The sequence below is a fragment of the Podarcis filfolensis genome (genome assembly GCF_964270895.1).
Source record: "Podarcis filfolensis genome assembly, chromosome: 3".
Taxonomy (NCBI): domain Eukaryota; kingdom Metazoa; phylum Chordata; class Lepidosauria; order Squamata; family Lacertidae; genus Podarcis; species Podarcis filfolensis.
In genome coordinates this window covers 68,823,209-68,845,692 of record NC_139606.1, presented here as the reverse complement: position 1 = coordinate 68,845,692, position 22,484 = coordinate 68,823,209, and the positions used below count along the sequence as shown (strand labels likewise).

The 22,484-nt window shown below is 39.8% G+C and overlaps 1 protein-coding gene across 19 annotated transcripts in view; it reads right to left on the bottom strand.

Annotated features, from left to right (window-relative positions):
* The window catches only part of ARID1B (AT-rich interaction domain 1B), a 351,760-nt gene that overhangs the window by 99,657 nt on the left and 229,619 nt on the right, over positions 1–22,484 (bottom strand). For all 19 annotated transcript variants that reach the window (XM_083607913.1, XM_083607919.1, XM_083607914.1 and 16 more), the window contains one exon: positions 14,315–14,558. In XM_083607913.1, the coding sequence (XP_083464039.1) occupies positions 14,315–14,558 (244 nt within the window). The remainder of the gene's footprint in view (positions 1–14,314; positions 14,559–22,484) is intronic.

The window sequence follows — 22,484 nt, the reverse complement described above, 5'->3', positions numbered from 1 at the left end:
ATGAACACTGGCAGAAACTGCTCATTTCAGAATCGAACCAAAAGGAGCTTACCAATATGAATGCCACTTTCCAGTGGGCAAGCCATATTACAAAGACTCAAGGGAAGCATGATGAAGTTTTCAAATTTTAAAAGTTAAAGGTAGGCTGAAACAAGAGAAATTGACCCATCACAGCAGATGGAATCTGTGTAACTAACTGGGCAAGATGTATCTATGGCTGAATTATTAACGCCCTCCGAAAGAAACTTCATGAGTTTTGTTATTTTTGCCAATACTCAAACAAAATAATCTATATATAAAAGGACCGATCATCAGATTCATCAGGGACTGAACTAGAAGTGAGGTCCTGAGTGCTTATAAAGCAGATTTTGGCTAAGGGTTCACCAACAGAGCATATTGCTTGAGAGATTGTGAAGTCCCCTTACAGCAGAGAAGCATGGACAGGAATGCATTTGGTATGGAAGTATGCTACCTTAGAGCCGGGGTTATTTCCAACTCTAAAATTCTATGATTCTACATTTCTACAGCAAATTAATAAAAACAAGCCTGGCTTTCCGCTATCTGCTTGCCTATTATTCCTCCTCCCCATTATTTATTCCTTTAGTGATTTTTTTTTGTTTGAAAAGCTTAATATTTAGCTGCCTTTTGAAGGAAATGGGCATAGTGACAGATGAAAGACTTTATTCATCATATAATTCAGAATGGGGGGGAGAATCAACTGCTGTGCATTTAAGATTCTAACAACCCTGCAATTTTGTATAGTCGTTTCCCCCACCCCACCCCAACCTGTTCTTTCGAAGAAATCTGCTTTTATTCTGCTAATAACTAACCACAGTTAGAGCAGCATGGATCCGATTAGTAGTTCTTATGGTACAAAGAGGAGGGGGGGGGAGAAAGGCTGTGAACAGGGTTGCCAATTTGTCCACCTGGGTCTCTAGGAGAAAGATTAGATGAAAGCTTGCTCTTTTATTACCCACTTCATCTCTGCTCTATACTTAGGCATTTTCAGAACTGAGGTACTGCATTTTTAAAGGTCTAATTTGACCACCTCAAAAAAGCTTTCCTTCAATTTCCCCAGTGTCCCTGGGAATAACGCACAGAATCGTGCAGCATTTAAAATGGGAAAACTAGAGTGGCGGGCGGGCAGGCAATGTATGATGTTCCACAAATTCCACTGTATTTCTACAGTGATTTATAAATTACTGTCATCCTTTTACTACATAAAAATTCACAACGTTTGTGACTGAGAGACTCTGGTGTGCACCTGGTGTTTTTGTTGTCTTTTCAACTCTCACCTCACAAGTTGCCCAATTGTTTTAAACTCCTCATGACTTAAAAAGAAAAGGGGGGGGGGGAGAAGGAGCATGTGGTTCACTGAAGGGCTGCCAAGTTAGTTAGAAAGCCACCAACCCTGGACAGAAGTATGGCTGTCCTCGTTGGCAGTTATGCTGGGTACGTACTGAGATGTCCAATACAAAATGCAACAATGCCATAAAATAATTGGAAAAAACCAACATACCTACCTAAAATAGAAGAGGAAGAAATCTTACATTTTTAGATTAATGTTAATTTCAGAGAAACACAGTTAGTGTACAAACAGTAAGAAGATGCCTAATAAACCGTTGGAAATGTTTGCTGCAGGTTGTGGGAATGACTGCCAGGGAAGGGGCATTTTATCTTTTCCTCTTACAACCACCTCTTCCTTTCTACCTCGCAGTGTAAACATACACACACAGTTAACTTGATGGACATCAACTCCATAGCGGCACAGGTTACGAGATTAAGGGATGGGCATCTGCCAACGCAATCGCCTCTACAACCCCTGTCTTGCAATGTATGCCTCTCGGCTACGTGGTTTGCATTTTGAAGGTAACTATAAGGGAAGGAGATGTTTTATTGCCATCTATTCTGGCCTGAAAGTAATTTCAAATACTGAACCTGCAAATTAAATTTACTGAAGAAGAGCCTAAGAAGCATGCCATTTATACCCTAAATAGATTTGTTTATCACTTTACACTTTTGTTGTTTTGCATTTCTCTTGTTTTCCAGTAAATTAATGGCTGTCTTCAAACCCAAATGACACCACAGAAGATGCAAAGAACCCAGAGGTGATTCAAGACCCTTGTTGTTTTTCTTATAATCCTATTTTCCAGTGGATGGCTGGAAATTCACAGGCTATCAAGGGAGCCACTAAGCCATATAAAGGGCTCACAATAATGACAACCCCCCTTCTTCTCACTATTTTTACAAAGGGAACAGAGGTCAGACCAACAAGCTGCCAGAGAAAACCTGCACAGCAAATGTAAAAGTACCGGTAAGAAGGAGGCTTCCCGGAAAATATGCCAGAGGCAGCTGTCTCAGTCTCACATTCCGGATATAGGAACACTGCTTGTTCTGCTACAGCTCAAGATGGCCCAAAGAATCAAGCCGTATCTCTGCCCATGCAGGTGTATGCTTATGCATGCTCACACACATACATAAAACCTTCTCGGTCTATTTCTTGCATATAATGGAGAGGGCTAGATGTTGCCTCTAAATGTCCCTGCCATGACAAATCAGTATGTCACATTACTTTTTATTTCTTTTTTTATTTTATTTCCCCCATTATTCTCAAATTAGCAGCACTGAACACAATGCATCATACAATACAAATTACAAAATCAAAAATCAAATTTAGTACTACTATTATACATAACTGAAACTTATCTATAGTTGGGATGTAGTCCTTAATACTCATAGCATCTTTTACAACTTAATCATGGTGGCTATGGGTAAGGTGCTCAAGAGAGTGGGGGCCAGGTTGTTCCAGACATTCTATAATCTATACCAGGCTTCCTCAACCTCGGCCCTCCAGAAGTTTTGAGACTACAATTCCCATCATCCCTGACCACTGGTCCTGCTAGCTAGGGATCATAGGAGTTGTAGGCCAAAAACATCTGGAGGGCCGAGGTTGAGGAAGCCTGATCTAGATCCATTTCAGTCTGGTTTAAGGTCCCAGTTGAGGGTGGAAATGACACTGGTTGCTCTGAAGGATGACCTTCTGGGGAAAACATGGGACTGTGACCTTGTATTGGATCTCTCACTGGCTTTTAATACAGTGACTGGACTGGCTCCATGGGTTTGGCATGGAGCCACAGGGTTATGGTGCTGTTCTACTAATCTAGAGGGCTGGTTGCTGAGGGTGGTGCTTGATTACTACAGCTTGGTTCCGTGACAACTGGCCCATGGGGTCCCTCAGAATTATATCCTGTCCCTTCTGCTTTACAACATCTACATTAAGCTGCTGGATATCAGGAAATTTGAAGCTGGGTGCCATCAGTATGCAGATGTCACTCAGCTTTGTTTCTCCAGGTCATCCGTCAGGGGAGGTTGAGCAAGTTCTGACCTGAACACTGGTCACACTGGTATGGATTGGATCAGGGCTCATCCTGATAAGATGCAGATGCTGTAGCTTGTTGGTTCTCAGGTTCAGGAATTAGGAACACCCAGAGAAACATCCCAGAGCATCAGGACATATAGGGCCAGAGCCTGGACTCTCTCTCTCTCTCTCTCTCTCTCTCTCTCTCTCTCTCTCTCTCTCCTTAATAATTTTTATTAACAGGCCAATCACATCACATTAATTCCAAATAACAATAATTCCAAATTACACAGCCAAATTTTAAAATTTTTTGTTGGGGGTACCCATGCTTCAAGCTCCGAAAGGGATCCGATCGTCTCTCTTGCTGCTGCTTTAATTACAACAATCTTCTCTTTGTTGTTTTCCTCATCTTCTTGTTGTTATCTCCTTTCTTTTTGATCTCTGATAATCTCCACAAGCGGGTTGAAGACAAACGTTGTTATGTCCTGTGTGGATTTTACACTCATCCAAGAGCCATAAAAGTAGACCAATGCCATTTCAACACCTCTGTACAAAACATTCCGACAGTCTGTCCTGATCTCCCCAGGCCCACCGCTCCCTCATAAATTTTCTCAGGGGGCCCTGCTAGGCCGAGCCCACACTCCAACATAGTAACAACCATAGTCCTACTTCCCCTGGATTCCTGCGGGCGGGCCTGCCATGATAAATCTCTTTTTATGACTGCATCACAAAGGACTTACTTTCGTTTCCCGATGCTCCCATAAGCCACGTCCTTGCATAGTAATTATTTTCCACACAGTTCTTATTCCTCCTGCTTGTGATCAGTAATTGCAACGATTCTTTTTTTTGGGGGGGGGGGATTATTGGGTACTCATATAAGACAAAAAAAGAAAAGTTTTTCCCCCCCTCCTTTTCAGTCTCGCTCCGACATACCGATCCTTTGATGAATCTTCTTCTTGATTTATTCTTCTTCTTGATTTATTGTTAACTCCAGCCCGTCGCTCCTCTTCCCAGAGATCCCTTTAGTTAGCAGTCCTTACTCCCGATCATCGCTTGAAGTATGTGCGTTTGCTTCTGTTCTGATTGTTTATTTTGAGCTCCCGCAACTAGCTGCGCAGATCAGAGACAGCGTCCAGGAGAGCCGACCCACACGAGGGCTTTTGTGCCTAGTGTCCTCACCCCCTTTCGAATCTGGGGGTGAATTATGGGCACAGCAGGCAAGGCAGCGTTCACCATTCCTTTGGGGTAACGAGGGAGGCTGCATACTCCCATAACAGCCTCTTAATTACCTCGTGTGAGCCGGAGAGATCTTCTGATGCGCCCCCTAGCGGCCCCCCTGGGCCAGAGCCTGGACTCTCTTAGGCCCTGTGCCCTGTGCCTGAAGAACTAAATGCCTCCCATCACACATCATCGGTCTGGCACTGCAGGGAGTGCACCGGGAAAGAGTTCTATGGAATGGAGGAGTCCCTGTCTTCAGGCCAGAGGGTTGGCCCTTTAAAGGTCTGGCATTCTCTAGACAGGGATGGAGTCTGGAGATGGTGGTCTGGAGACAAGAGGCTCAAAAGGCCTGTCTGTTCCCAACCTTTGTTAGCTTTGAGTGAAGTGTGATAATGCTGTTGCGGGTAGGTGGTGGTAACTGCCTTGGCCTTGCAATGCCTAAGAAGAAGTTGCAGTTCTCCAAAGCCTTGCCTTGCTTTTTCTCCAGCCCAGCCTTGCCTCATTCTCTGTGGTGTCCAGCATCAGACCAGACCAAAACACTAATTGTTTTATTTTGCACTAGCTGTTTTGTTGAATATTGTTGCCTGCTCAGAGACAATAGCTTAAGAGCAGAGGTGGGGAGTGGGATTTCCAGGAAGCATCTGATTGGACACAGTGGGAAACTGCATAGGCCTTTGGTCTGATCCAGCAGGATCCTTACTATGCTCTTATGTTTACTTTTATTATTACATCAATTTTTAGTGTTAAAACGATTTGTGCGACCTGTCTGTCCACCCTGTGTACTTGTTTCTTTTCACCTTTCCTCAAATGTACGCACATTCCTGTTTGCCGCCATTGTCTGGCAGCTTTTATGTTTTCCTTCTGTTGCATAAGGTGTGAAAGGGAGATTTACACCTTGAGTTAGGAATGTGCACTAGCCACATGCTGGAGAATCATGACTGGCCACAGTTTGCGGCAGATTTCCACTGTGTGCTTGGAGACACATATGTTAGCACTGTAGAAACAGGTATAACTTAACTGCTGTATGACATGGAAAATGGCTCTGAGAAAATCACAGTAAATATTTACTCCTAGTAAACTAGCAGAGGCTTGATGTTACATGAGTGAGCCTCAGATTCCTGTCCTTCCCTTCCATCATCCTCACTTGGGGGATTCATTTACTTTTAATTCACTTACTTCCTGTTTTAAGGTGATCCACAGTCTGTTGCTACATCTGAACTGGGAAATAGGGTTGTGCATACCCTCCAAGCTGAAATTGAGAGGGCAAGCCAAAACATGGTTTGCCAGTTTAGCTCAAACCAAGAAATAAGTGAATCTGAATGGAGAGAGGAGAAACCCGCAGGCTGGAACATCTCAAGAACCATAGAAAATTTTACTCTCGTAAGATTGAATGTATTGCCCTCGGCTATACTTGAGGGACGATTCCAACAGATTCCACACGAAAAATGCTTATGTCCCTGTGGAGATGGCAGTACCGAATCGGTGGTGCATGCCCTTCTGGCTTGCACTCTTTATAAAGACTTGAGGAATGGGGTTATCACCCCCTTTTTATTGTCCATTCCAGGTCGCCCAGCCACTGCCACAGTGTCCTTTCTCTTGGCAGATCAAGATGAGCAGGTGACAGCAAAGGTTGAAAGGTTTTTAGCTGGGGCAATTAGAATAAGTTCCACTATTTGACTATTGATTCAAAGCCTAAAATGTATTTTATATAATTGACTTCTTCTTTTTTTTTTTTGTATATTGTATTGTTGTTTTATTGCTATGGCCGATGGTTGGCGCAAGTAAAGATTCATCCATTCATTTTCAAGTACCATAGAAAGTTAAGTAACAGAGGAGACAAAGCCTCTCCTGACAAATCTGAACATACATAAAGAATGCTAAATCTAGAATACTAGCTGTGGTATTTGAGTGTTGCAATTCTCCATGCATCTTTAATCCACATGAACCCTTTATCAATTCAGAATCCTCCACAAGGTCACACACAACACTTAGCCACATGCCTTTAATGTGGTTTGGAAACATCCAGCTCTTATGTCAGTTTCTGTTTGCAAGGGGGAGTAACAGCATTAATAACTCCTGGTTATATCATTTATAAACATGCAGATGTGGGTTATTAAAGATTAATGCATTTCAGGATTGGTGTCGGCATTCCGTTTGTCTCATGCCGAAACCAATTCTGTTCTTCATTAGTCAACGACAACCTACATCACCCTGTTGTGGAAGAGAAATCAAAGGTACAAGTGTGAATTGAGAATAAGCGATGAAACTGATTACTAAGAAACTTAACGGCTGTAATCAATCAACACATCTCAATAATTTGAGTCCACCACTATCTGGGGATAAGGGGGGTAAATCCACAAGGATAGTTTGTTATTATTTGAATACATCCTTAGAAACACCATTATCAATGACCTCTAAAGAATTTTTTTAAGCACTTCTCATCTTTACAAATATAACTAATTGTGGAAATTGTAATTTGAAAAAGGAAATTAATAAATTAGTAAATAATAATTCTGGATTTGAATTAATTTCCAAAATTGTAGCTCTGCCATAGAAGATAATAGGAGCAGCTCATAAATGCCCCCTGCAAATACTTTTCTTTTTCAGTGACTTTGTCCAGGTACAGTGGTTGACAGTTATGTCTTCCATGAATAGACACTGTCTTCCTTGGATAGACTACACAATTCTCATAGTTCTTACACTCTTACAGAAGTGGCAGTGACAATATATAAAGAAACTGTTGAAGTGTCAGTCCAGCAACTACACTTGCAAGTTCCACAGAACTATGTTTCCTCTATTTCATGCCAATGACAGTAGGGAATAGAAGATTTGTGTACACCTTAAAAGTTATTTCTGCTCCATGCGTTTGCGTCAGAGGATAGTGGAGAAGACAGGGCTCTGCAGGGTCCCTAATCTATATAGAAGTGGTGACAGTCTACAGCAGCTCAGAAAATAAACATCAGCCAGAGTTCGATTTATAAGAAGTTTTACCAAGAAATAAAGCCCTGCAGCCAACAACAACAAAAATTAGTTGACAAAGCGGGAGCAGACTAACTGAATTGCCCTGTAAATGCATCCATCATTTCTTAATACTGAAACATCTGATGGAGGAAAAAAAGATACCTTTCCATTTATGATGCGTTCACATCAATATTTTATGATGAGAACACATGAAATGGAAAGAGGAGAATGTAAATTGTTTCATCTGTAAGACCATAAACTAGACATGTATAAAACTCATATTTTCATAATGCAATAATCAAAAATACAGTATTTTTCATGAATGTGACAACTGTGGATGAATGATGGGATAAAAAGTATTACTTCAATAAAGGAACAGATTTTAAACATTTACAAATTAAAAGAAAATTCTAACTGGCAATGTGAATTAAGCAACAGATGTTGCAGGTAAACAACACTTTTACGACTAACAAGGGCGAAAATACTGTAATTATTTGTCATAGTCTCCTCTAATACAAGGAAATGTCTATCGTTTTAGACACATATTAAACATAGTTTAATTATTTTAACATGGTTTTAATGATTTGATTATTTGTGGTAATTTAAATTAGTGCAATACATTTATTCATGGGTAACCTATGTCTTAAAGGTTTAAGTTACTTAATAGTAACATAAGAAATTAAAAGCTCTGAAAAAGAGGGAATAGGAATTATCCTCATGGTGCTAATACCTTATGTGAAGTAAGTCCTTTGGCTGTTATCCTGCATTGAATTATGTTGCTGAAGTCCTACTGAGCAGCTCATTACTTTGCAAGATTGCAACTATAGAATTCAGCAAAAATTACTTATCATTAAAGGTGTTCAGGATTGAGACCCAATTAATGTCTATAATCTGGTGGATTTATCTTTTCTTCGAAGCTAAAATTTCTTCCAAACCAGAAAAAAACAATTGTGTTGCTCAATATCACAGTAAATCTACCAAGGATCGCAATGAATGAAGAATATTGCAGATTGCTTTATTTGATATAAGCTGTTTATTTTAAAGTTATTGTGACTTTTTGTATTGGATCAGATTGTTATTACGTGTGTGGTCTTTGCTATTTTGTTGTTTCTTCAGCTTGTAAACTGCCTTGTGTATAGTAATATAGAAAGGAGGTATACAAATTAAAACTTAAATGAAATAAAGAACAGTCTGCTTCACAGGCAGGCACTGACAAATCTACCTGCCTCCCTGCTGCATGTAAATAACTGGAGAAGACAGACTCATAGCAGTCTCAGATAGGCTTGTGCAATAGTTTGGCTATGAAAAGAAACAACTGGTATTTAATCGACAGTTTCTGTTTTTAGCCAAGTGTCCACAAGTAAGGCAAGGCCCCACCTTTGCTTGCTAGATGGGTGGAGGAAGAGGCGGGTTCTTGTCTGACTTGCCGGAAGCTTTAGAACTCCAGGTACCACAATTCCCAGCTGGCATGGCCAGTGGCCAGGGATGATGGGGAGATGGAGTCCAACAACATAATCATTTCTGCTTTGGAGAAAGATAGAATCAGCTTGAGAAACACCTGTTTCTTTCCCCCTCCAAAGCTTTCTGCAGATGGGGAAACTCTGCCTTTCTCTTTAGCAAGCATGGAAGGTTAAAGGGAAAGGCAAAAAAAGTACTTAGTGAGCAGGAAGTGTTGGCAACAGAGACAAGTACCAGCCCTTCAAATCTTCCTGCAAGTAGGACAAGACCCTGTCCCCCTTTGAAACCTATTGTGCTTCCTAGAGGCCCACAAGGAGAAGACAGAAGACTCATCTACACAGCTGCAAATAAACCGTTTTAAATGTGTTGCAAAATGCAATATACAAATGTGACACTAGATGGCGAAACTGAGCTATGCAAAATTCAATGTATTTTTCAAAATGTTTTTTTAAAAAAGCAATTTCACAGCGTTTTTTTATATGTGTGTAGATTCCACCAGAATCTCCCCTGCCTTGGAGAATGGCAGAAAATGAGAGAGACACGCGCTGCAACTTTCCATTGCTAGCACCTCTGCAAAGGAGAGAAGACCCCACCATTCCTTTCTGGCTTCTAGCAAACATAGGGGGCTTGGAAGAGAAATGGTTCATAAAAAGAAACGAAATACTGGACATATTTGCCACTTTTTACCTTCTCCACACTGCTGGTGCAAGTAAGACCAGACTCCATGGGCTTGCCCAAGGGGTGAGAGGGCATAGGAAGCTGCCTCATGTTGAGTGACACCATAGTTGTATCTAGTACACTACTGTCTACACTGACTGGAAGTGGCTTACAGATTTCAAATAGGATTTCAGTCTTTCTAGCCTATCTTGAGATGCCGAGGATTGAATTTGGGGCCTTCTGCATACCAAGCAGGTGCTCTACCATTGAGCTATGACCCTTCCTCAAATAGGTAGATAGGAATAGGCACAAAGGCAGAGGCTTGGGCAGTAAAGCCAAGCTGATATGTGTAGATTCCTGTACGTAGGGAATGCTATCTTCCCTTGTGGAGAAGCCTGGTGCTTACCTGTTCTATTTGATTGGTAAGACAGAACCTGTTGCTGCTCATGAACTGCTGCTATATGTTGGGGACAGAAGAAGAAGAAGAAGAGTTTGGATTTGATATCCCGCCTTTCACTCCCCTTAAGGAGTCTCAAAGCGGCTAACATTCTCCTTTCCCTTCCTCCTCCACAACAAGCACTCTGTGAGGTGAGTGGGGCTGAGAGACTTCAAAGAAGTGTGACTAGCCCAAGGTCACCCAGCAGCTGCATGTGGAGGAGCGGGGACGCGAACCCGGTTCACCAGATTACGAGATTACCGCTCTTAACCACTACACCACACTGGCTCTCTTCCCTTGTGGAGAAGCCTGGTGCTTACCTGTTCTATTTGATTGGTAAGACAGAACCTGTTGCTGCTCATGAACTGCTGCTATATGTTGGGGACAGAGAGACTGAGAAGCCTGGAAACTGAATTCCCTTATTATCATTATCACAAGGCAACATGGACTGTAATTCTATGTATCTTAATTCACCATTTCACAGATCTGCACATTCTACGCTCCTAAACTTTATGATACCAATCTGATTTGTAAAACTAAACCGTCAGGGCCAATTCTGGAGCCTTTTCGGGTGAGCGCTCTGAATATGATTACAGCATGGCTGAAGTAGCATTAAGCTTTATATAAGCAACCAACCACTCAGAGGCGGCCAACCTTTTTTCCTCCCAACAAGGTGCTCACATCTTTAAAAGCTGGATCAGAGGCAGAAATTGAGCCGGTATTATTTTTCCTATAATTTCAATTGTGCGTCAGAAAAAGCATCACCTGCTCAATTTCCGCATGAGATGCAACTGGTAAAGGCACAGGAGCTGTGCCACAGAAAAGCTGGCAACCCTAGCAACTGGTCATCTTTCCCTGCCTTTGTGTTCCCCGCTGACCGAGAACTCACCTCAAAATGTCATATACAGCAGCAAAAGAATATTTGAAAAGTCACCTAAGAAAAACCAGTAACTATACCCCAAAGAGCTATTGGCAGGATGATAGAAAGTAGTAGGCCAAGTCTCTTTGCTTTCTTTTACTATTTGCAAAAGATTACTGAGAAAAACTTGGTAATTCAAGTTTTGTTTCTGTTGAATTATCTGAAATATCTGACATCAAAGGAGATACAGAGGCGTATGACTGTGTTTTGATGATCAACAAAATAAGTTGCCCCCCTTACATAGCTAACACTTCTTCTTCAAGCCCCTATGTCCATGTTTGTCCCACAAACACTACCTGAAACTCTCTAGAGTTACCAACTTTGTAAAAACAGTTTCTGTCCATGGTAAGAATATAATTACTATTATTACTACTACTATTACTATTACTATTATTTATCAGCCACCTTACTCATGGAAATGACCTAAAGTGACTTTCAGACACAGTAGAAATACAAGCACTAATGACAATAAACACAATCAATAAAAAAGTAAAAACAAACAAACCCACATCTATGCAAGTAAGGAATGACTTTTAGACAGGCATATAAAATGTAGGCATACTACACACCATTATATGAAGTTCATCTTGCTCTTCATAGTGTCAGAGAATTGAAAAATACAGCTACAGTTAAGTGAACAAATGAAATGTTTCCCTTGTATTGCTGTGACGACGTTCTGAAATTTGTAAAACTGCTAAGTAACCGTTTTGTGCATTAGGTGTAACTTTGTCAATTAAATTGTTGTACTGCCAAGGCCAATAAATGTCATTCATGAATCTCAAAAAACAAAACAAAACAAAACAAGCTGCTGTAGAACATTTGACTCTGGAGAGAAGTGAAACCTTTTTAAACATGAGAGATTTTAAAAGGGCGATCATGTCAATTTCACTAATGCATAATCCCTTTGTTAGAGTGGGTTAAAATAACAGCAAAACCAGAACAGACTCAAAAGGTTCCTCTCAAATGAGCTGTCTATTCCTTTGAATATTAAACAAAACTGGTTGGGTAAGGCGTATAAGTGTTTGCTATTTACTCTTTGATTTGGCTGCATGGGAATGGGTCTTAGTTTATAGTTTCCTAAGATTTAACAACATCCTCTTCCATTACAGACTGCTCGCACTCCCAAGACAATTGGGAGTGGGGGTAGTGTTTACTATTTTGGATAGTTAGTCCACAGAATAATCAGGGCTTGCATCAGGGTGTTTCTGTGGCTACTAAAGCACCTGGTGAACATATAATATTAGGGCTTGAGAGCTGGCCATAGAATCATGCACTCACAGTCTCTTCCTTTTTACATTTTTGCTTTGTTAGTAAATTGGGAGTTTTGGCCCAGGAGGCAAGCCAAGCTAGCATTCGCTCTCTTCTCTGGCATCAGCAATGCATTTTGATGTTCTGCTGTGTCAGCTTCCACTCCTCAGCTCTGGCTGAATTAAGAGAGAGTAGTGTGCAAGCCTCCTAAATGACATGCATCATTTTTTACTAGTATTAATATACCAGGACATATAGCATAATAATTTAGTAAAATACAAATCATAAATGAGGAAACCGAAGTATAGACTGTACAGAGATATATGCACGATCTCTCTCCCCTCCATTGGGTGTTTATTTAGAAAGAAAAATTTTAAAACCAAAATCTAAGTTACAGATTGCTAACATCCCCAAAAAACAAATTATACATTGTGGCATTGTTATAAAGGAAGATGATTTGATAAATTATTTATTCATAAACTTGTACAAGTTGTTGTCCTTAATAGTAATTCTCCACTCTGTATTTTATTCCCAGAGTGGAAATGCTGTCAGGGAACAATTATAGAGAATAATAATAATAATAATAATAATAATAATAATAATTAATATTTATACCCCAATCATCTGGCTGGGTTTTCCCAGCCACTCTGGGGAATTATTATCAGAAATACAGTTTTTGGTCTGCACAGGGGGGGAAATGCCTATTGAGTTTTAGGGGATAGTCTAGTATTGGGGCTGTGCCAATGTATTCTAATACTCGCAATGGGTGATCATGAACAACATGGGAGAGAAAATTTGCAATGGGGGAGAAAAGCATTTAAACATTACATGTGACAGAACAAGCCACTGGGAAGCTCATGTGGCAGGTTAGTTGTGTGTGTCCTTTCGATGTTTCTTTAGCTGCCAATTTAATCTCATTTGAGGAAGGAAAGAAGTAAAGGATTCTTTCGTGCCAGCAAGCCCTAGGAATACACCTTTATTTTAACAGCCTTCCCAGAAAGGAACCCCCTGCTACATTTTGGCGTTGTCTTGTCATAGCTATCAGCAACACAACAGCTGCTTGTTTTACAATGACTTGCTAGAGAGAAAATGATAGAGGAAGCCAATCTATGTCACATGGAGATGCTCATAGCAAGACATAACAGGTGGTAATACAAGAGGATTGAGGTCAGAACAAATAAGGTAGGATGAGCAGGAAGAGAAAATTCACTGAAGGCAGGGCCAGATTAAGACCTTTAGAGGCCCTAACAACTTTGAAGATTGTGGTGCCCCCATATAAACTATATCTAATTCAAAATATAAACAATAACAAACTGTAAAATAAAATTTTGCTTTTTGAAATGAAACAAAACCTACAAAACAATGGAAAATATTTATTTTTGTATACTTCCAGTTTATTTATTTTTGAAGAATTTTCTCCTACTTTTTCTAATTGCAAAACCTTTGATCAGATTCTCAAAACTAATCTTACGTAACACATCTGATTCTATACTTAGTAGAGATAAGGTCTTCAGCCTGCCTTGCTGCATGGTTGTTCTGTTGGTATTTTAAATGTACTTCAACTGGGAAAATGAATGCTCAGCTGAGCAATTTGTGACCATTAATGTTAAAAATCTGGCAACAGAAAATTTCTGTGGTGTTCCCCTTCCCTTGATGCCCTAAGCATGTGCTTATTTGGGCTAATGGCTAATCCAGCCCTGACTGAAGGTAGAGAAAGGTCACATGACAGGAACATTTTAAGACAAGTTGAGTCCCTTCATTCAAGTCCTTTGGGATAGTGGAAACCCACAATCAATGTTTTTGAGATGCCGGAGACCAGTTTGTGTAGCAAACTACCAAGAATACCTCCTGCACAACCCAGTTCTATAATGGCAGTGTGATACTTAAATCTTATGTCACAATGTGATAATTCATCTAATGTCTGAATTATTTAGCACATTGAAAATGTGATCTTTGCCCATGATGGGAAAGTGCAAAGCATATACAAATGCTGGAGGAAACATTTTAAAAATGAAACAGTAGAGGTTAGATGGATATTTTTTTTAAGCCCGCCATTTACCTGGAATACTTGCAGGAGAAATGGGACCAGATCTTGACTGGTTGCTTCCAACGGGAGAGCCCACAGGGGAAGGGGAAGGCCCCCCAGGGATACTGGAGAGATGTGGGGAGGCATGAGGGGAGAAAGGCGACTGTGCCGGGTTGCTCTGCTCCCCTTGACTGCTGGTGGAACCTGATGCACTAACCGCTGAACTCAGTGTTGCTTCAGTTCCTGTGGGCAGGTCATCAATGGAACCCGATAAATCCTGAGAAAAAAGAGGGGAGGGGGAAATTGGTAAAGGAGCAGTTGGAACCAACATCCAAGGTAAAGTATGTGGAACAGCAGAAGATGGTAGGACATTTTTCAATTTGAGACAGATGTCATGGAAACACTGTCTTGAGCTGAAAAGAAGGGGCTAAAATTTTAAACAAATGGAGCACTGTTTGGATTTTCCTCACGCCACCCCACAATATAAAGGCATAACAAATGTGCAACACACACTCAGGCATGTCATATTTCCTAGGAAGTCAAGGCTGTTAGAGGGGAAACGCATTCACATTTCAATTTACCTTATTTCTTACTACAATGTGGCTGCAAGTTAGACCTTTGCTAAAACCCCAGTGAATCACTCATGGTGCTCTCTCTCTATATATATATTACCTGGGTTTCTAGGACACTCACAGGTGTCCATTTGTGCATATTTTAATGTTCTCGGTATTTTGTTTTGCAGTTTATTAGATGACTGTCCTGTACAATTATTTATCCTATTAACCCATTTATACATGGTGAGTTTTTGAATATGATGCTGGTGCTGCAGTACAGTACTTTTATTCACTTTAAAATCAGATAGAAAAAGCAAGACCCAAATCCCTTAGCAAATTACATTAATGCAAGATTTGTTCTGGTGTGCTGCTTACATACCACTATAGTAAATACAGTGAGCTTATTTAAAATACCCCTCAGGCTTCAGGGGTTCCATTTTTATTTATTTATTTTCCATAACCACAAGGCAGAATATTGGAAACATAGCAATCACTTCTGCTATACCAACAGAACACAAAGTTATGACAAGTAGTGAATTTATGCCAGTTGCACCAGTGGTGTACAATCACAATGCCGGTGAAATAGGAAAAAATGCACAGAGCTGGCAGAGTGAAGTCCTATGTTACTTCAAAGGTTATTCTCACTCTCAACGATGACATAACAGAAAATGGTGGCATAATAAAAACATTCCATTGGATCACAGAATCAAATGCAAACGCTTCCTCATTTCCTTGTCTATCACCCAGCCACATCAAAGGATACAATTCTGACTAATTCAGAAGCCAATCTATGAGTTCCAGAAAGAAAAAACAGATCTCATATAGAAATTTTTGTGGCATGTGGCTGTGAATGCACAAATGAAAGCTCTGGTGATGGAAAACATGGTGACAGGGAAAGTAACGCATGAGAAGACTTAGGGTGTATTTAGGTACTCTGTTGCAGGACCCTGGATTTTGTTTTAACCCACCACGCACCTCATCTCCATTGTTGTAATTGGGGTTGCAAAAGTGAAGCATCCCCTACTCTGACTGGCTAAGCTTGAGAGGTGGGCTTAGCAGATCATCAAAGTACTGAGCCAGCCCTTTGCAAGGAGCACGGGGCTTGCAAAGAGCCCTGCTGGATTTGGGCATGGTTTGGAGGAAACAGCTTTGGTAATCAGGTCCGCAAGCTGGAGGTTCTCTGCCCCCTGTCTAAACTACGTGGCCCCTCCAGGGTTTTAGAGAGGACATACTTCCCACCCTGGAGATGACAGGGATTGGACCTGGGACCTTCTGCATGCAAAGTAGGTGCTCTGACACTGAATTATGGCCCTTCCTCTAATTCAGCTAATGTCGCACACTGCCTTCCATGCACAGGTACCCTGGGGAAACAGTCGATGAGCAAAGCTATGGCTGGTTGGTGCCAGTGGAATTGGCAGATTCTATTGGCACTGTTTTACTTAATCCATTGCTGCTGAGAGTAAATAGGACATAGTGTTAAAGGATTCCAGTACATTATATTTGTATTCAGATATAACAGGGAGAAACATAAGCCTCTGGCCCTACAGATGTTGTAGGACTACAAACCCCAGCATCTCAGACCACTGTCAATACTGGTTGGGCCCGATTTGAGACAAAGTCTGGCACATCAGGAGGGTGACAGGTTAGCCACTCCTGATTTAAAAGGCATTCTTTGCTTTGTGTGTACAGAAATGGGATATGACTCTGCAAGCCCAGCATCTGTTCCTGATATTTCTCAAAATGCTAAACCATGATTTAGCATTGTGCATGGGGTAGGCTAGTGGATAGAATGCTCTTTTTTTTATAAAAAAAAAGGTTCAGCACTAGACTCAAGCTTAATTGGACAAATCCCTTCCTGTGGTTTCAGGTTTATTATTAAAATCAGTATATTTACTTCCATGTAATGGGCACAATCTAAGGAGGCTACCTTGTGCCCTCAAATGAGAACACACCTGCTCTTTGTGCCTATGTCAGTCACAGCTGGCAATGGTGGCCAAACTATCTGTTTCCTGGCCCTTGTGGATGTTGCTGAGCATTCATGGATCTCCCCTGAGAGTGATGCATCTGTGAAGCCAGTTCACACAAGCGCTTTGCTGATGAACTAGAGCATGGGTAGGCAAACTAAGGCCCGGGGGCCGGATCCGGCCCAATCGCCTTCTAAATCCGGCCTGCAGACAGTCCGGGAATCAGCGTGTTTTTACATGAGTAGAATGTGTCCTTTTATTTCAAATGCATCTCTGGGTTATTTGTGGGGCATAGCATCTCGTTCACCCCCCCCCCAATATAGTCCGGTCCCCCACAAGGTCTGAGGGACAGTGGACTGGCCCCCTGCTGAAAAAGTTTGCTGACCCCTGAACTAGAGCACCTGTTTTGGGTTGGGGTCAATGCATTCAGCACTAGGATATACAACAATACGAGTATGAGTAGACACACACTATAGGGCCAACTTTGTTAGCATGCCACATTGGGAATGCTTTTCAGTAGAAGATGATAAAGAAAATATTTTTGTTGAATTTGTGAAATGCAAAATCAAAGTGACATTCTTCATGTCACAAAACTCTGATGAATGTGTACTACTGTTGAAAAAGCCTTTTTAAGCTTAACAAGTTCCATTTGTAATGAAGACACATTTTCACTTCACAGAATCTTCTACCCAGGATCTTCTTTTCTAATTAAAGTTTATTCTTTTAAATAGGAATACTGAAGTATCTACAATTGATACTTTTAAGTTATTATGCAGTGTTTTAGACAGAGCTGTGGTATATGCCAGGATCAATTCAATTAAGAAAATGAGTTTTTCTGAATTATTTGAACTTGGCAATCAGGTGCAGTGAAGTCAGAAATTCATGAAGCAGTAATTTCGGTATATTAAGAGATATATGTTCAGTATGTATTTTAAAAATGATTGCTAATTATTATGTATAAAATCATGATGGAATACTTTGATAAAGCAGAGGGGTGTTTTTTTCTAGAGAAGTATATTTGTCCTATTGATAAACATTTACACTAAGTTTTGTTTTCATGTAATAAAGGGCATTCTTTGACAAAGTCAAATATATAACAAATGCAACAGAAACTGCTGATAAAACAAGTACAGGCTACAAAGAATATAATAAAATATGAAAACAAACTCCCTCAAGATAGGTTCAGTTGCTTAAAATGAATACCGATCTTGTGCATTGTAAAAAAAGAGAAAGAAAGAAATCATGTGCCCCCGAGGGAAACATGTTACAATAATGCACAATATGGCTTTTAGGGTAGCCATTCCATTCAGACAGCATCCAAGAAATTGATAACATTTTTTTGAACTGCAGGTAACCTGTTTTATAAGGCCAAGTAATGTTTGAAAATGTTATTAAGTATGTAACATACCGAAGGATAAAATGATTTGCAGTTCAGGGATAAAGGGAATACCCAAGAGTCCACTGTAATGCAACCATTTATCTTTGACTCCCTCAGTGAAGGCGTATGAGGAGGAAAGCTTGAAGGGAGGGGGAAGGTATATAGAGTGGCTTTTTCCTCCCCCCATCAGGTCACATTACGGCTTCTCATTTTACTAATCCCCCATGGGGGTGGAGTGACTGACAAGTCCCAGGCATTTCCTCAAGTGCCTGCCTTCAAGGGATTTCCTCACAAATCTGACACAGCTCATTCATAAAATCAAAAGGGGCACATGTGATGCCGTTCTGCATGAAGAGCTATACTGTGTCCAAAAAGAAGAAGCAGGGGCTGGGGAGTGAAGAGCAAGCAGGCACAGCTTTCAAATGCTTTATGCTCTCTTTTAAAAACTATCCCTACCCACCCCACCAGTATGTCATTCTCCATAAAAATAAACCAGAAGGATTTCTTTCCCACATTACAAGGCTAACTTGCAGATCATTTAACTTCTCATGGAAAGATATTAGTACAGAAAAAAGAATGGTTTTTTTTTAGATATTAGTACAGAAAAAAGAATGGTTTTTTTGCTAAGGAAAAAAAGTCAGCTCTCTTCACAAGTGAATCAATATATTTATCCTATCCTGATCAAATGTAAAACTGGCATATATGAAACACCACACTGCACAAGATAAAATTCCTCACATGGTAATAATATTTGTGTTAACCCTATGTGTAATTCAATACATATGATAAACATCTGCATGCAACTTGCCACGTATGTCTGTGGCAATAAACTATTACCAAAAATTTGTGCACAAGTTGATATACATGCATTTCTCATATATGAAAACCGACAGCTATGATTTCCTAGACATGTACTTTCATAAGAAAATTCAGTGTCTGTGTACATATAGTGCTTCATACAGCAGCAGTTATATGTACTATACATACAAACAAACAATATACATATAGTAGTACTATCTTCCTCCTCTCTCTGTCACATATACACACAATCACATATAATATGTAATAGAAAACAGAATATACACATCAGCTAAACTTCCTTTCACCTTTTTATGTACTCTGCCATATTCAAAATTAAACGAGCATTTTGCCTTTACTGTTTTCAAGATGGTGACTTTACAAAAACCTGACATTCTACTCCTGTTTCTCACACTATATATACAGAAATGACACTGCCATCTAGTCAAGTTACATTTACAATTCAGAGATATGAATAGCAAGAGCAACAATTCTTTCCTGTTGACAATGATTATAGTAACATAACAGGTGAACATAGCAAATTATTCAATATGAGAGGTTTGTTTTTATGTTTGTGTCACTGTATGTATTAGCCTCTTTATGCACACATACATTTTCAAAATCAATAGTATATTTATTTGTCACAAACCTATTTAACCATATATGTGTGCCAAGTTAATGTTTAGAAAGAAGCAAATAAGAGAAGTAGCTTAAGCACTAAGCTACTCCACAGTAGCTTAAACAGGGAGCCTTGTTAATGAAGAAGCTTTGTAACTAATACTTCTCCAGAGGACAATTTAGTCAGCAGGGCACCAACTCTATTCTTCTTTTATAAGTACAATCAGATCTACAATGCCTGTAAAGAACAAAGAGACCTTACTTACTGCATCTCATTCAAACCAAGACACCTTCAAGCTACAGTGCTTCCATTTATCTTTTTGGAAACTTGGCAGATTGGGTAATTGCAGGGATCCTTTAAAGGGAAGGAAGTCCCCATACATCCCCAAAGGCATGCCCGAAGAGTCTGCTTCATTCTCAGAGGATGCATTTGGCAAGGCACTGGTTTCCTGGGAATAAGAACTGCTGACTACTATTCTCTTTTTTATATATCCGTTTGTTTCATGTACACAGTGCATTTCTTCTTATTTTATTTTAGTGCTTTGCTTAGGGTTAAAACTTTGGGACTGAGTTGGAAGGGGTATCTACCTACCTACCTACCTACCTACCTACCTACCTACCTACCTACCTACCTATTTGTTACCCCAAAGATGTGTCAGCCTGTGCTTTATGTTAGTCATTATACCATGACCAGGTCCTCAAAGCTAGTTTACAGATAAAAGCTTTACTGTAACCAAGCCATTCCTGTTCAGGATTTATACTTCTTAGTAAGGGTGTTATCTACAGCTATCTCCTCTTTACTCCTCTGCTTCCAACCACGCACAACCTTTATTCTTGTCCATGTGACAAGTACAAGAGCAAAAAAGAAGAGGATCATGTGGCGTTTAGGATTATAATATTATGCCTTCCTGGTGGTACACGATCTTATCAGACTTCAACAGGAGAGTCACTCTCGAAATAACTCACAGACTTGCAATTGTAGCACAGTCAGCAGGGGAAGTTTGTTGGCAGTAAACACTGTACAGAGAATCAGGAAACCCAAGGTTACTCACCAGAGAATTTGAGGGGAGGGAAAGTGACACAGAAACACACAGAAACACACTTCTTATGATAAGTAAAGCAATATGCTCAAAGAACATTCCTAGAAATCTGCCTTGATTACATTTCATTGTAATAAGTCATTTCTACTGAAGCCAGCCAAATGCAGTAGCACTGTTACTATGCTTTCTCCTCCTTTTTTAAAGGAAGGAAGGAAGTGCTCTCCATGTCTGTAATAATAGAAACAATTCAGTGCATTATAAAATAAAATCAGCCATAAACAAAGCAGCATACCATCCTACATAATAAGGAAAGCACAACACCCAGAAAAGATTAAATATAAGATTGTAGCCATGATTAGCCATGTAGCATTTGGTCAATACCAATTTGCCTTCAGCACCAATATACAGTTATCAGCCTAATTATACAGAAATACCCCATCACAGATAATAAATTACCACATCTCTTTTGATTTAAGAATTTAATTCTACATGGTGTTGAGCAAGTACATCACTAAAGTTAGTCACACTCTATGTATACTTCAAGTTCAATGGCAAATGTGTACAAATACTAGTGACAGCACAAATTCACATGAAGGCACAAAGAATGTGACCAGAATATGCACAGGGAAATTTGCACCTTGACTGGTCAAGAAGCGTAGTCTTCAAGTGATATCAGATAATGTACAAAAGCTGACAACTTTAATTAAGTAATATACACAGCAACCTGTCAAAAGATGGATTCTCTACTTGGGAACTTTTTATATTTCCTAGGCAGTGCAGAAAATTGGCAGGAAAGCTATTCCTATTTCTGAAACATTTCTGATCAATTCACATTTTCCAACATTTGTTGGCCATTATCCATACTGACCCGGTAATGTGTTAAATTCTCTCTGGATACTGAATGTCATTATTCAGTATTTATGAATTTCTGTAGTCAGCATTTATGGACATTCTTCTGTCCACTCGTTATTATTATAATTTTTTTAAATGGTACTGTGTCCATGAGATTGTGAACCATTATTTAAAGTTAGCATTTGAATGCCTTGCCAGAGAGGCAGTATATATTAAATAAACTCAGATTAACCCTTATATGTATCTAAAAAGCTGTCTGTAGCATTCAGAAATAGAAACACACAGTCAGGATCTTTCCAGTAATGTTTAGAAGTCATAGAGATAACAGAAACCAGCACATGTAATGCTCATTTAATGCTGACAGTTTAGCTAACAAGCACACACCCCTAGTGAAAAACACTACAATAAATCAATTTAAATTCATCCATGTTTGTAATTGTTAGGCCACCTTTTACTACAAAGCAGCAGCTAACAGTGTTTGTCGAGAAATCTTAAAATACCCTTCTGGTTTAATTGTCTAGACAGTAAGTTAGCTAACAGCATTTTTAATTTCCTGTGCAACTGAAAAAAGGAATACAAATATTCAAAAATGCAAGCGGGAAAATCATAAATTTAGATATACTGACTTGCTCTAACATTTTTACAAATCTGATTAAAATTAAAAACTGAAGATGTACACAGATTTCTCACTATGTGGTGAGGTTTTCAATAAAAAATTGAATGTGTAATTTCATCCACAGGAGCCAATTCTCTAGAATATATATCCAGGGAGGGAATCTTTCTTCATACCTACTGAAACAGTTATAGATTTTAGAAGGAAAAAGATACCATGACGTACCTTGCAGTTATACCGGTAATCTTACAGATCTCAACAAGAATTACATATAGGCTTAGGTATGATGATCCCGCCAATGGTCCTTGTGTCAGGGGCATTCTTTAGTCATGATTCATTTGGAGAGCACAGTGGTACCTCGGGTTAAGTACTTAATTCATTCCAGA